The sequence below is a fragment of the Sphaeramia orbicularis genome, chromosome 5 (genome assembly GCF_902148855.1).
Source record: "Sphaeramia orbicularis chromosome 5, fSphaOr1.1, whole genome shotgun sequence".
NCBI classification, from domain to species: domain Eukaryota; kingdom Metazoa; phylum Chordata; class Actinopteri; order Kurtiformes; family Apogonidae; genus Sphaeramia; species Sphaeramia orbicularis.
The window spans coordinates 28,142,694-28,157,105 of NC_043961.1; the positions used below are offsets into that span (position 1 = coordinate 28,142,694).

The following is a 14,412-nucleotide window of genomic DNA, read 5'->3' on the forward strand; positions in this document are numbered from 1 at the left end:
AGTGCAGCTGCTTTGCCCCGCTGTGTAACCCCTACAATGATGTCCTTTGTACCCTGGGGTGCTGGGTCAGACTGGCATAGAGGGATACTGACAGAGTAAAACAAAAACAAAATGGTTGTTTGGGCATATGACCTTTGTATAAAACTTTGATCTGCATTCCAATGAACAATTGAAAACCATATAACAAACATAAATGCAAAGAATATTTCAGGTCATTTCTGGCCTCCAGGTACATTGGGATCAGCTTTAGAGCTGCCATCTCTTTAGGCTCTGGACTTTATTAGGGTCCTGAAGTATTCCCACGTGCAGTGAGTGTGCCCTGGAAACAAATACAGGAAGTGGGTAATGCTGAAGTGACGTCCCCTGCCTCTGGCCTGTAATAAGGCCAGTTTTACAAACAGGTCCCACCTAGGCTGCAATTAGCCTTTTAGGAGATGAAACCCTAAAGTAACAGCCACTTTCAGAGAGCAGAACATAATCGGTCATGATATAATGTACGTCTCCCTGGCTCCTATCAAAGGAAATGACAATAAATACAGTGAGTTTTATCTTTGCCCTTCTTGCCCACAGCAGATAGAGACCATCAGCAGTTGTCAGGAAAGATCTGTAGAGTTTATTGTTATGGTTATCCTTGTTCATTTTTTATCAGCTGTGTCATGCACCAGACAGTTGACCCAAGTTATATTGTTCAGATATGAACAAGGAAGCAAACTTTTTTATCCTGCAACTGTCTCCTAAAAGCAGCCACCACCCAGTCCAGATAATTATCAACATGTCAAGGAAAACAACCCCTGCTCAACATGAAAGAGTCGCCTCCCAGCACCTTGTTCCTACCAGAACCTGCAGTTGGTGTGGGTGCATGTGCATGGACCAGGATTTCAGCCTGTGCTCTTTTATAAACACGGGCTTTGTTTTCCCCCCGTGTTTAGAATAAAAGGCCTTTCTTATAAATTGCACCATGCTTTAACAGTGTTCTCTAACACTCCCAACACAAAGACATGCATCGAAGCATTATATCACATAAAATAGGCTTTATTATAAACTCTATATGAGGTAGTATGCCCGTAATACCATATGAAAAAAACACAGTATTTATATTTTATAAGAAGTATGGGCACCACTTTGCAATATGCTTATTCACATAGAAGCTTTATGTGTGTATAAATAGTGTATAAATAGTTACAGTGAGCTTATTAATTAGGTTTGTATCACATTGTAAGTCCTTATTAAAACAATTATTAGTACGTTTTCACACTAATTCACGCTGCTTTCTTCTTTTGGGCAAGATCAAATGACTGCTGCGCCTTTAAGATATATATTCCACTAAATATTAACTCTGCTGGTTGTTTAGCCCACTCTATCTCGTCCTTCTGTGAAACGTAAAATAATAAATAATTAACTGTCAAAACGGGGTACTTTCTGAAAACTGTAAAATGCAGTTATGTCAAAGCTTTAGTGAATGGATCTGATGATTTGATATCATAAATGAAAGGTTTTGAGTATTAACAGATGAAGTTGATAAGTATAAGTGCCTGATGGAGACGCCAAAGACGCTAAGTAATCAATGGTACTATCTAACAACATGACCTTTTTTAATGTTATACCAGCATAGTAATGATTAAATGGTTACGGCCTAATTAATAACCTACTTATAAACCATTTCGATGGCCAAAATACAAAACCTCCTATCTGAAAAAAATCCCTTTTTTTCAGGAAACAAAAAAAACGTGGATCCTGGAGGATTCTGTTGGGTTCCTGTAAATTGGCTTAGAGTCTGGTTTTGACCAACTCTATATGTAAAGTGTCATGAGATAACTTTTGTTATGATTTGGCGCTATATAAATAAAATTTGATTGATTGATTGATGGTTTAGTTTTATTGTAGTATGGTCTTTGTTGTTGTTGTCAAGTGACCTACATGTCATAAGAAAGGGCAGGATTATCTTGCAGATAGAGTGAAAATGTGGAGTCATCCTTGTTCTCACCATTTAATGTGAAAACTCAAAATCAAAAAATTTGCAGATTGGAGGTTTTGTTTTTTGCCCATTGATTTGTAAACTTACTTGGCATAAATCTAACTTTAGCAGAGAACCACTGTAGAGCCTGCTCAGTTCTCCTTTGTTATCTCCTTTGTCATAAGTGTGATGAAGGTAAGGGGGGAGGGGGCCAGTGTGATCCACCTGCCATCGGTTTGTGTTGCGACCAGAGCAGTAGAGAGAGCAAAGTTGGAACCCTCAGGAGCAGGACAAGTAAGTCCAGCCTGTGTTCAGCCAAGAAAAGCGTGTCATGGGTTTAAATTTTAAAAAGACCATTATGTAATCCCAGCAGGCTCTGTGCAGAGGAGGGGGTGGTGCACACCAGAGGCACCCTTTTGGGGGGAATAGGAGAAAGCCTGGGAGAAGATGAGAGACAGAGTGGGGTTTATGATGCAGGTTGGTGAGAAACATGAATAATGATAATATGATAATAGGTTTAACTGAGGCTCCCATCCTGCTTCCCAGTGGTGCTGTATATACTCACAGGTGCAGAACACCTGGTGTTGCCTTGTGCATCCTCTTGCTTTCTGTTCCTGTAAACCAGATTGTGTCTGATTAGTAATGGTAATAAATGACTACATCCTGCATGTGAGTGCATTATTGAACACACAGCTTGTCTACCACAGTGGATGTTTAACTTCTGTCTCCGTGGGTTTCTTAGCTCTTATGATGACGATTACTCTCATCCTCCTCGCCGACCCCCTTGGGCCTTTCCTGTAATTTGCATAGCTGTTTTTCTATGCGATAATTAGTTGTCTGTCCTTTGAATTAGTTTTCTAATGCACTATGCAACAGCTGAAAATGACTGTCTAGAGAGGGGCTTGGTGTTTAATTTGTGATGATTAAAGTTATTTTCTTGTTTTCTGGCTAAGATCTTTAAGCCAAACCGAGTGCCTTTCAAGTATTTAGTCACAGTGTAGCAGCAACATGGCTCCACCTCTCGTCTTTACAAGGAAATGTTGCACAACCCTAATAGTTTTAAGCTAATCCGCAGCTTATTGTGAAGAAATAAAAGGTGAATGAATTAAATAATGAGTCTGTTCAGTTTCAGAAATAGACAAGCTCCATAAGAACATTATTCAGTGGAAAATAGGTCTGTTTTCTTTCTTTCATCTGAGTTAAAGAAAAACACAGAGATAGTTTGTTCATGCGTAAGTTAAAGAACATAGATGTGTGTGGTAAATGAACTTATTTACTTTGTATTTCGTCTTCCATACATCCATACCTATAATGCTAGTGCAGGATATATATCTATAAGCAATCTTTTTGTTTGTTTATTGTATATCATGGTGTTGTCCTGTATGAATATTGCAATTTACTTTACTGATAGAACTGTTTGCTTTGTGGTTTCTGTGCCCTGAGGAGCAGTGGTGCTGCTGTGTTTGGAGAAGGCTTAGTTTGTTGTGCTTTCAAGAGCTGGATTTAGCCTTCCTGCTTTGCTTGTCAGCCTGCCAGCCACCCCAGAAGCCCCCCAGGAAGGAATGAAAATGTGGTGTTGATATCTTGGAAGAAAAGGGGCGAGCAGAGCCAGACACTGAAGATCCAGCAGTCAAGTGCACAGAGGGCACAAGTGTGTCACAGGGGATGAAGAAGGTTATTAATGCATGCTATTAATCTGAATAGAAACATCGCTGCAGTGACATGTGATTGCCTGGACAAATGTAGTCCAGGTAGCTGAAAATAAAACATATGTGAGGCACCCACCGGTGTCGTTGGAGTGGCAGGTTAATGTGTTATTTTACACCTGGAGAGTGAAGTGTTTACAGGAAAGCTGTCAGAAATAAATGGGGCTGAGGTGCAGCCATTCTTACCTTATGCTTACTGTTACTGTGTCGGCTCCTGTGCCTCTTCCAGTAGATTTGACAAGGCTGTGTTGAGCTGCTGCATCAAAAATACACATTCATATGTTAGCCCCTGTCTTCTGTTTTAGCCTAAATGAAGCCTGGTTGTTGTCGTTTCTTATTTTCAGTGCTGTGGCCTAGTTGCGTGGAGTTTTGTTTCTTTGGCAGGGCAGACAGGAGGAAGGTCAAAGGGGTGCTTCAGGGCTGCTGGGTCAGGATTTGGACACTCCATCCAAGAATGTGTCATGTGGGTCAAGAGCATCACAGAAAAGGCCTACTGGTCTGAGAGGACATAGTCATCGATGGTCAGAGAAGTCTACTACTAGGATGTCATTAAGAGCTGCTGGCTGCAAACTGGTACAACTCAATTTATTCATGAGGGATATTTATGGATCAACACTAAATTATTCATCTGTATCTGGATATAAAAAAGTAGCAGCAGCTTTTAGTACATTATTTGATGCTTATTAGTTGAATTTGTGCAGAAGTTCAGATATGTGTATGTGTTTAATTCATCATTTTATATGCTCAGAATAGTAATGACGTTAGTTAAGTATAGTACAAAGGCTGCAGACATGTTGTTGTTGTTGTTGTTGTTGTTGTTGTTGTCTGTAATAGAACTCATTCTGGCTCACATAAAATCCCTTGTATGTTTTGCTTTAGCACTGGCAGCATCTTGTAATTTGTTTGTGCTTTTGTTTTTGTTTGAATAAGCTCCGTGTTGAATAGCATATAGAGGAAGAATGAATTAGTGAATGGAAAATCCCGTTAGCCTAACGAGCTTTGGGCTCAGGGACAGTCTGATCCAGACCTTGGCTACATTTTGACTCCTTTAGCTTCTCAGTCAGCTGGATTGGAGACACAGATAATGAGAGTTTATGAGATTAATCATTTAATAATCTTCAAAGTCTAATATGTGAAGGAAGATATGTTAAAAATTAAACATTTGTAAGGTTTTTTTAAATTATTTTTTACAGGAAATAAGAACCAAGGAAAGCACATATGTAGAAAGAACCAGCTGGCCTTTGCCCTGTGGCTGCTACCTTTTCTGATCTGCCTTCATGTGGCCGTCCACAGTTCAGATCAGGGTCTACACGTGACACTGCTTACAACACTTTAGCTCAGCCTGCTTTGTAAAATGCTACAGCCGATTTGTGTGATCCAAACAATAGCCTTAGTTCTCTTGTGCCCACTTGCCACACTCTTTACTTCTACCGCCTCGTTCTGCAAAAGCACATGTGATCTGCTTCTATGCGTTGCGGCTTATACACTCCACTCGTGCAAGGTGTCTGAAATCCATGCCGCTTTGATTGAAGCTCAGAGAAGAAAGGCTTGTGTTTAGAGCTCGTGGTTGACAGCAAACAGTATGAATTCATCACGTTAGTATCATTTCGACTGACAGCAAACTATTATAGATACATATTTTAGTAAGAGTTAGATCGTATTACCTTAGAATGACCTGTTTGGATCTACAGAGAGAGTGTACTTGGACTCTCCATGTCATACAGTAGCTCGGAATGAAATTTTTTCTTCATTTTCTTTACATTTTATGATGTATGGCAGCTGGTGTCAACATGAATTACCATCACCTATTATGTTTGAGTTTGAACCAGAGTTAAAATCCCTGAATAACTCTAATGAGGTTCTTTCATTTTTGTGTTTTTAGTGTCCACTGTACTTCACCACTAGGCCTCATGAAATATCACACACTAAACCTTTAAGTTTCCTAATTGTGTGTGCCTGCAAATTAGATAGATTTTTTTAGCCATGCAGACCTGTGGAAGAAGTGAGATCTGTCGGGGTATCTGCTGACGTTTCTGTGACGTCTGTGGTGGAAAGAAAAAAGAACCTAGGAAAAATCTTGGTCAATCTAAGTTCTCCGTCGGAAAAAAGTTGTCAAATCTTCAGCCTCAATTTTTACCCATTGGCACCGTACCAAGGATAGACTGTGAGGGTCGATGATGGAGACACCAGAATCTTTTTCCTTTTTCACTGGAAGATCTAATTGGGCTTCAGGACAGAATAGCTGAATCCGTCCAACAAGCCAGTATAGATCTTTTTCTCTGACAAGTTAGCATTTCACAAATAAACAATAAATTAGCCAATGGCTTCGGTGAAAGGGAAAGAAAGCAAATAGAAATCTTTTTAAAGAAGTTCTGGGCTTGCTAACCTTGCTCACTCACAGTAGAGGAATGTTGAATAAAGGACCCTGTTTAAATCAAATTAGCAATGCCTTTTCCACTGCAGTCCTGCCGACCGCTGCCAGCTTGCACAAGAATGAAGCCTTGTGGGGCTCTGTCCACTTCCTGTGGATGAGGTGTTCCACTCAGTCCTCTGTGTCTACACTCTGCTTTTTTCTCCCTTTCTCTCTCTCTGTCTCTGGCTTTCTTTTTATTTCTTTCTATGTTCTTTTTCCACACACTACCCTCCCTCTTATACACTTACCGTAAATGGGTCAACAGATGTTGGGGGAAAAATGAAGGGTGGAGATAAAGAAAGAGTGAGAGGGAGATGGAAGAGGAACAGGCAACAGTTTAGCTTTCCACATGGACTCAGAGGGATGAGGCCTCTGGTGCAATGATCAGTTTCCAATAAAGTTCATGTGTCATAATTAAAAAAGGAAAAAAGGAAGAAAAATGAGTTATTGGAAATAGAAAAAGAAGAAGCCAGAGTTGCATAAGCCTTTTTTTTTTTTTTTTTTGCGGAATTACTGATTAATAGTTCAATGTCTGTAGTTTAGTCACAAAGAGGAAGAGCAAAGAAAGTCCAATTTAGGATCTGACAAAAATCTAGCACAGGGCTGTATAGTATAGTGTAAGCTTCTGAACAACTTTATATAATGTATATGTAAATAGAGTAAATTGACCTACATCAAAGTTGGGTGGGTTACCTTCAAATGTGTTTGAAATATGTTGCTGAGATACATATCCTCATAGTGAATGTTACAGTTTAAATACTTTGGATTAGTTCGACATTGTCTTCTGATATTATTACTAGATGTAGCTCTGTGCATAAACACAGCATTCATACAGTACTGCTACCTAGTCTGTCTGAATATACTTTAACACTTGCTATAGAGATGTAAGCTGTAAGTATATGGAAACACAAATGCAGTGTGACATTTTGTCTGACAAAAAGGATGAAGACCCATTTTTCCCGCAACCCTTTTGTTTTTCTTAGCATCACATTAGAATGCAACAAAACTAAAATACATGTGGATTTACAGTTCTATAGCAGCACGAGGAACTCAGAAACAAGTTTTCGCTTTGTTTCTGAGGTGCATTTGTTGCCCTGAACTAATCCTCTTAAAATAAAACAGCATTAAAGGCAGTTTGTACCTCCTCTGTTTTCCCACAGCATGAAATGAGGGAGAAGATAGAGCATAAATAACAATAACAGATTTAATAATAACAATGCAGGTTGATTGTTGATTATAACTGAATCCTCTCATGTGTGTATACACTGTGTAAATATTCTGCTTTGTTTTAAATGGCAAAGATTATAACCGTACTCTAACTACCACCTATTTACCCTGTAACTGTAACTAAATACAGCAAATTGTATTTTGTTCCATTACTCCCCACCAGTGGATGCCATTCAGAAGAGCAGCACTGGCCAAAGTGAATCTAATGACTGTGAAGGGATTATTGGTCATCTGCCATCTCACAGCCTGATCACAGGGACAGTGGAGACAGCAGCAGGGGCATACAGAGCAGACTTCTGGGCAACGCATAGACTGGCTGGATCTAAGGGCAAAGCTCTGCTGAGTCATTAGTGTTTTTGTGGAGGAAAGTCTGGTCAGAGTCACAAGGCAGAAAATTTTATCCAAGAAAAAGAGTACAGTAATAAGATCATTAAGGAGAAGAGCCATGTGTGTCCAGCTATGGATTGTAGCGGTGTATTTCCTCCAATTTCAGTCTCCAGCTGTGTAGATTCAGTATCTCGGTGTTGACTATTTTGACCAAACATGTATGTGCCCAAAATGAAAATGTCTTCCTTCCCAGGAAGTCCTAGCTTTGCAAATACCGTACTTTGGCGTTTGACTGCATATTGTCGGTGCTTTTGCCTCTGGGATGCATAAATGCCTGCACACTGTAGATGACAGGAAGGTAGTCATTTGGCTAGTCCAAGCTTGGATAATGGTGTGTTTGTAGTTCCTGCTAGATTTCCCCGGTGGCCAAATTTTACTGCCACAATGGTTCTTTGGATTTCTGCCTTGTGGTTCTGCCTGTTAAGTTGGCAAGTGGAAAAGATGAATGTAAATCTGTGATGGATGAGAAGGGGAAAGCACTAGTATTTGGAAACAAGGGAGAGGAACAGCTAGGATTAAGATGAAAGATGACTAAAGTCAAGATCAGATTGTTTTTGTGTGTGTGAAAAACAAAAATTAAAGCCATACCTAAAAGCAAATATATGGAGTAGGAACAGGATCTTAGATGGTGTGCAGGGTAAAGGTGAACAGAGATGATAAGTTGTTGCCCCATTTTACATTTTTTGCCCCAATATGTCATAAAAAATGTTTTCCCAACTTTGCAAAATGCTACTGTGAATAATGACTGTGACATATTTATGAACTAGTCACTATATTTTGACCCACCCAACTGCCTTACTCAATAACTAATGGCTAATCCTGTGTGACATAGTGCAGTCTCTCTTTTTTACCTCGGCCAAGGAGGTTATGTTTTTGCCAGTGTTTGTCTGTCTGTCTGTGTGCAAGATAATTCAAAAAGTTATGGACGGATTTGGATGAAAATTTCAGGAAATGTTGATACTGGCACAAGGTACAAATGATTAAATTTTGGTGGTGATTGGGGGTGGGGGTGATGGTGGTGGTGGGGCACTGATCTGCCTTGGTGGAGGTCTGTGCTCTCTGAGTGCTTCTAGTTAATGTTATGTTTCAGTGTGGTTATTTATTTTGATGACAGATGTGACTGAAATTCTTATGTAAGGTATTGAAGTAGAGCTGCACAATATATCGTTTGAGCATCATCATCGCAATGTACGTGTGCACAATAGTCACGTCGCAAGGTCCTGCAATGTAGTAGGCAAATTAACTCAATGTGTTCTCATTTAAGTTCAACCTGAGTACCTGAGGCACACTGCGCGCAGCAATCTACCAATCACATTCATTCCTTAATCAGTTTACCAAAGCAGACCACGCCCCTACACAGGGAATGAGTCGCTGGTAACAACATTGAAAAATGAGCAACAAACAAGAGAAAAACACCGAAAACAAAGACTTGGTGCCAAAAAGAAAAGCAATGTCAGTTATCTGGAATTATTTCGGCTACAAGAAGGATGATACCGAAAGATGTGTTCTGTGTCGATAATGCCTTGCACCTGTCGACACAACGAGAGGAAACACAACTAATTTGTTTGACCATTTACGTCCGCACCACGCAGCTCCCTATGAGTAGTTTTTCATATCGCAATATAAATCGCAGGGTTAAAAAAAATTGCAGTGTCAGTTTTTTCCAATATCATCCAGCCCTATATTGAAGTACCACAGATAGATGACCACAGTACTCGAGACCTCAGTACTAGATATTAGGTGCCTTGAGGAAGAAGACAAAGATTGTGTTCATAACATATACTGTAAAAGTGGATAGGCTCTTAGTGACAGAGTTATCAGAGTTGAATGTATAAAGGTCAATGAATTGGCTAAAAACAAATAGTGGCCATTTCAGCATTGAGGAGATGCTTTGAGGAGATGGAAATTTAGCATGTCAGTCAATGTAGCGCCACATAAACTTGGCTGATGGATTTGTGATGCCTTTTTCAAGCATGAAGGTTTTTTTGGAATTGCCATATTTCCTGTTTCCGTTGTTTACCCAGATTGTTTACCGCACAGTTTGACACCAGGTTTTGCCTGTCATGCATAGTGACTCATTATGATCTGTGATGGGATCACAGTAATGTCATCTAAAAATATTAGCGAACAAATATTGTCATACACTCACTGGGGCAGATGGCAGAGACGAGAAGACACTCAAACTAGAGGTAGTAAAAGTCATTATAAGGTTTCCGTAGGTGGTGGTTTACTACTGTGTTTTTCTTCTTGCTGCAGTGTGGAGGTTTGACAAATATGTTGACAGCTGCACGTATTGCCTGTTGTCTGTCACCAGTGGCAGGATGAAAGGGCAATGTTTTCTAAAAATGGACTTTAAAGCTTTTCTGCTCTGCTCTATATTGAAGGGAGACAAGATAGATGAAATAGACAAAAGGGAGGCGGGGATATGGGTAAAATCAATCTTAGTCGATCTTGAACACATACTAGTACTGTGCAGAATATGCTTTCATGACTCCAAACAAACCTGCTTATAACAGAGATGTCGGAGTGCTACTGCCAAGGCTTTGTGCACAGATAAGGTGACGCACAGCAATTTCAGTATCCACTTTGTCTGCCTGCTGAAGCCGGCTCTGATTGCAAAGTCGAGCAGAAAGAACCATTTTAGAGACTTTAGTTGAGATGCAGCCTTTCCATTTTGTACTAACAATATTTGTGTTTGTGTTTCTCAGGTCCTCACAGTACTGTTTCACGATGCCCTCCCAATGAGTACCAGTGTGGAGGGACAGAGCTGTGCATCCACATGAGTAAACTGTGCAACGGGGTTCCAGACTGCACAGATGGCTGGGATGAGGGACCACACTGCAGAGGTATTAGGCATCCTCGCTGCTCTTAGACTCATGTATCACAGGCTGAATGTAAATGTAGGGAAGAGCTGGAAATTGTAATGCATGTTATTTTGATCATTTATCTTGTCAAGGTGCAACATTGTTCGAACATTATGCGTGACAGGGCCCTGTGATGTTCTTTTTATCATTTGCACATATGTTTGATATTGCACCGCTGAAATCCTCACAGTGTGCCATAACAGAGAAGTCTTTGTAATAAATGCATTTAAAATTATAGTATTCTACACATTTCTTTGATGAAATATTTTTATAAAGTAATTTTTTAAAGAGAGTTCACAAAGGGCTTGTTTATTTGACTCTCTGTATTTTTATTAAAACCTTTGTTTTACCAGGAAAAAAAGCTCATTGAGATTAAAAATCTCTTTTTCGAGAGTGTTCTGGCCAAGACAGCAGCAGCAGCAGCAGCAGCAGCAGCAGCAGCAGAAGTTACACAAAATGGAAATCACAGCCATACATCCACACTAATATATATAAACATAATGAAAGTCAGTACTAAAAACAAACTTAAAACTGATAAGAACATACATATGAAACATCACCATTATGTTAAAAGGTACTAAAAGTATAATAACAATGTTCCTCACTAACATCTCAAAGCCGAACCCAATTCAATCAATAGGAAAAACATCTACACCCACATTTGTCCTTTTCCCACTGATTTAAAATGACTTTGAAAGTATTAAAAGAGGCCAGTTCCTTCAGTTTAATGTCCTTCTGTAGGTTGTTCCAGGCAGTGGGAGCAGAATATTTAAAAGCTTTCTTTCTCAGTTCTGTTCTGACTTTGGAACCTGTAAAGATAACAGATCCTGGGACCGGAGACTGTAATTATTCAAGTCATTCCAACAAATGTAGACCACCGAATAGGATGCAAGCAGACCTAGGATACATTTATAAATAAAAGAATACCAATGATTCAGTCTGCGTGTAAAAAGATCTGTCCATCCAACTCGGGTGTATAAAAGACAAGTTAATTCATTAATTTATTCATTTGTTCTGTTTATATCAAATTGGGAAGCTGTCTTCTCAAAACCAGAAAATAGGAAGAAATTACAGACGATCTTATAAAATGTAATGCCCCTTCCTAAAATATTCTGATCACACAAAAAGAGAAGTAGAACCAGATTGTGCAAGGGACCAGAACAGCTTGACCAGATAGATATCTGATGACAGCAAAGGGTAAAGGTCTAAAAGGAACTAAAACAGCCCTGATCTCCTCTGTTGGCTGGTCTCGGAAGGCATCTGCAGAAGAATTTATTAGATAGTCAGTTACTGTTCACCACACTGTGTGGTACACCCTAGGTGGTTTAAGCCTTACAAAGACTATAAATGTTAAAAATGTCCAGTGGACATCATTACTGCTGCAACATTTATGCCTGAAGCATACATTACCCTTGTTTTGCTTGGTATGTGTGATTTAACACTGTTCGTTATAATGATCTATGAAGCAGCCAAAGCAGAGGCTGACAGATCTGTGTTCCTGATATGAGGAAAAAAAAAATCACCTTCAATCTTTAGTCTTTATAAATGCCAACCGATTTGGAATTAAATACCTCTCCTGAGAGTCAATTTGTATTTCTTTCCCCTTACTTAGGTGGGCTCCAGTGTCTCCATATCTTTCATTTCATCCTCTCACTACACTTTAAGTTAAAAATCAGCTTGGATGAAATATTTATTAAAGAAACACACAGAGAGGCATAGGAATGGACATGAAATTTTTATGCATTTTCAGGTTGGTTGGACTTTGAGGTGAGACTTGACCTGAATTTGTATGTGTGTGTGCGTGTGTGTGTGCGTGCGTGCGTGTGTGTGTGTGTGTGTGTGTGTGTGTCTGTACTATGCCCACTGCATAGTAACAGAAAAACCTGGTCCAGGAACAGGCAGATGGAAAAACTTCTAAAGAAAGAAAAGTTTCAGTAATGATTTTATAGTTAAATCTGCAAGTGCATTTTTAAAATACACATTGTCCTTCTGCAGATGTCTCCTCTCAGTCCAAACCAAAAGACTAAATATAAATATAGATGGCCTGACAGCTGTGGAAAAGGGAAACCACTTTTCCAAGCTTCTGTGTCTCACCACAGAGTAGAGCAGCCGCTGAATCTTAACAGCGCTGGGTAATTACAGCTGTATCTCGTAGTTAAACCTTTGACCTGTCTGAAACTATGTATGAGCGGCCAAAACCTCCTGTCATCATGTATATTTTCTGCAGTCTGTCCATAGAAGAGTGTAATTCTTGTTTTCTCCTGCAAATCCACTTAACTTGACATGTAATGAAAGGAAATTATGACATTTTTGCCTGATGACACTAAAAAAAGCATTCAAACACTGCTGCTGTTAGAATTCTTTTTTAGTTAATTTAGGCACTGACATGTTTGTGTGTATATAACCAGTGCATATGTGCCTATAACTTACATTTCTCCTTTGACATCTCCTTTTTCCCATGTGGTTTCAGTGTCTTAGTAAGAGGCCATTGGACTGATATATGTAGTTGGCTTTCCGACCTGAAGCAGCATATTTATTTCTGTTTTCTTCAAAATAAATATTTTGTGGTATGTGTCACGATAAGTTGTTTACATTGTTGCCCATGTTGGTTTTCTAAACACATCTCAGTTGTTCGCTGCTCAGACTTGTTTTGGAAAATTCCGGGCATGTCTGTAATTTGAACTGTGGTTGTCCCAGAAAGCTTCTGGAGGAAGACTTTTGCACTTATTGCCTGTCTGCAGTATTTATTGTATTGTATAGAGTTTGGCAGTAGTTCAGTGGAGTAACTTGTTTTCATTCTTCATATACTGCATATTGGAACAAAATGATGATGAATAATAGCACAGATTGCAACAAAAGAGAAATGGGCTGATTCGTATCATTTCTTTCTAAGCGGCTGAAGCTGTTTGTTCAATTCAGGGTGAATCTGAACGTAATATTTGATTTAAAAATACCATTTGGTCAACTTTATATTTTGGGCTTTTGTTTGTTTAAACTATGAAGAGTAGCGCTATAAAAAAAAAAAGGCTCTCGATCCTGCTCATCTCTCCCCGGAGGTGTTATGTTAGTGCGAATTGTCTGCGAGTGTTTCTGGGTAAAGTGAATCACTTGTGACTGATAGATCTCAGCATGGTTTGACATGGCTATGTCTGTTTGACTGTGACTCACTGTGTCTTGATTTGTATCTCACAGGATTTAATACACCATTGAAAATGCTGCTGAGATTCCATTATGCTCCAGTCAGCTGAGTGGAAAGTGTGATTGTGGTGTGCTGTGTTTGTGCGCCTCTATATCAAGTGTGTGGAGCCCTGGAGCTGGTAGATTTTAGCAGCAAGGTATTGATTATGGGTGGAGGGGAAAGGTTTGTTGTCTTTATTATAGATTTTACTCACCTCTGCTTTAACATCACTTAGCAGTTTCAAAGGGCATAACATTTATTGATCTGCACACACAAAAATGTCACATTTTTATGGCAGTACTTCAAATTCTGGAGTGTTTTGAGCTAAATGTATCATACATATGAAAGTCAATGGCTGGCATCCCACTATTAGATATTAATCAGAGCATAAATACAGCAGAGAACCTCCTCCCTATTCACATACAATTAAAGGATTGATATTTTGCTTTTTTTTAAATGGAATTATGCATTTTAAAACATTTCCCTGTGGTCTACATAAACTGTAAATGCTATGCTTGGGTCTGAATTCTTCATTAATTAAACTCCACAGGTCCATCTTCAACCCTATTTCTGAGTCATGACACCAGAAAAGTTGTTTTGAGCGCTGGCCCTTTAAATGCACATGAGCCACGTCAGGCCCCACCCCTTCCATGTTGTCGGCTGTGAAGGTTGGACATATTTTC

The 14,412-nt window shown here is 39.4% G+C and overlaps 1 protein-coding gene across 1 annotated transcript in view; it reads left to right on the top strand.

The window, feature by feature from the left end:
- LOC115420156 (low-density lipoprotein receptor-related protein 1-like) overlaps positions 1–14,412 on the top strand; it is a 113,103-nt gene that overhangs the window by 20,314 nt on the left and 78,377 nt on the right. Inside the window, 1 exon segment of the mRNA XM_030135398.1 lies at positions 10,396–10,533. Coding sequence (XP_029991258.1) covers positions 10,396–10,533 — 138 coding nt within the window.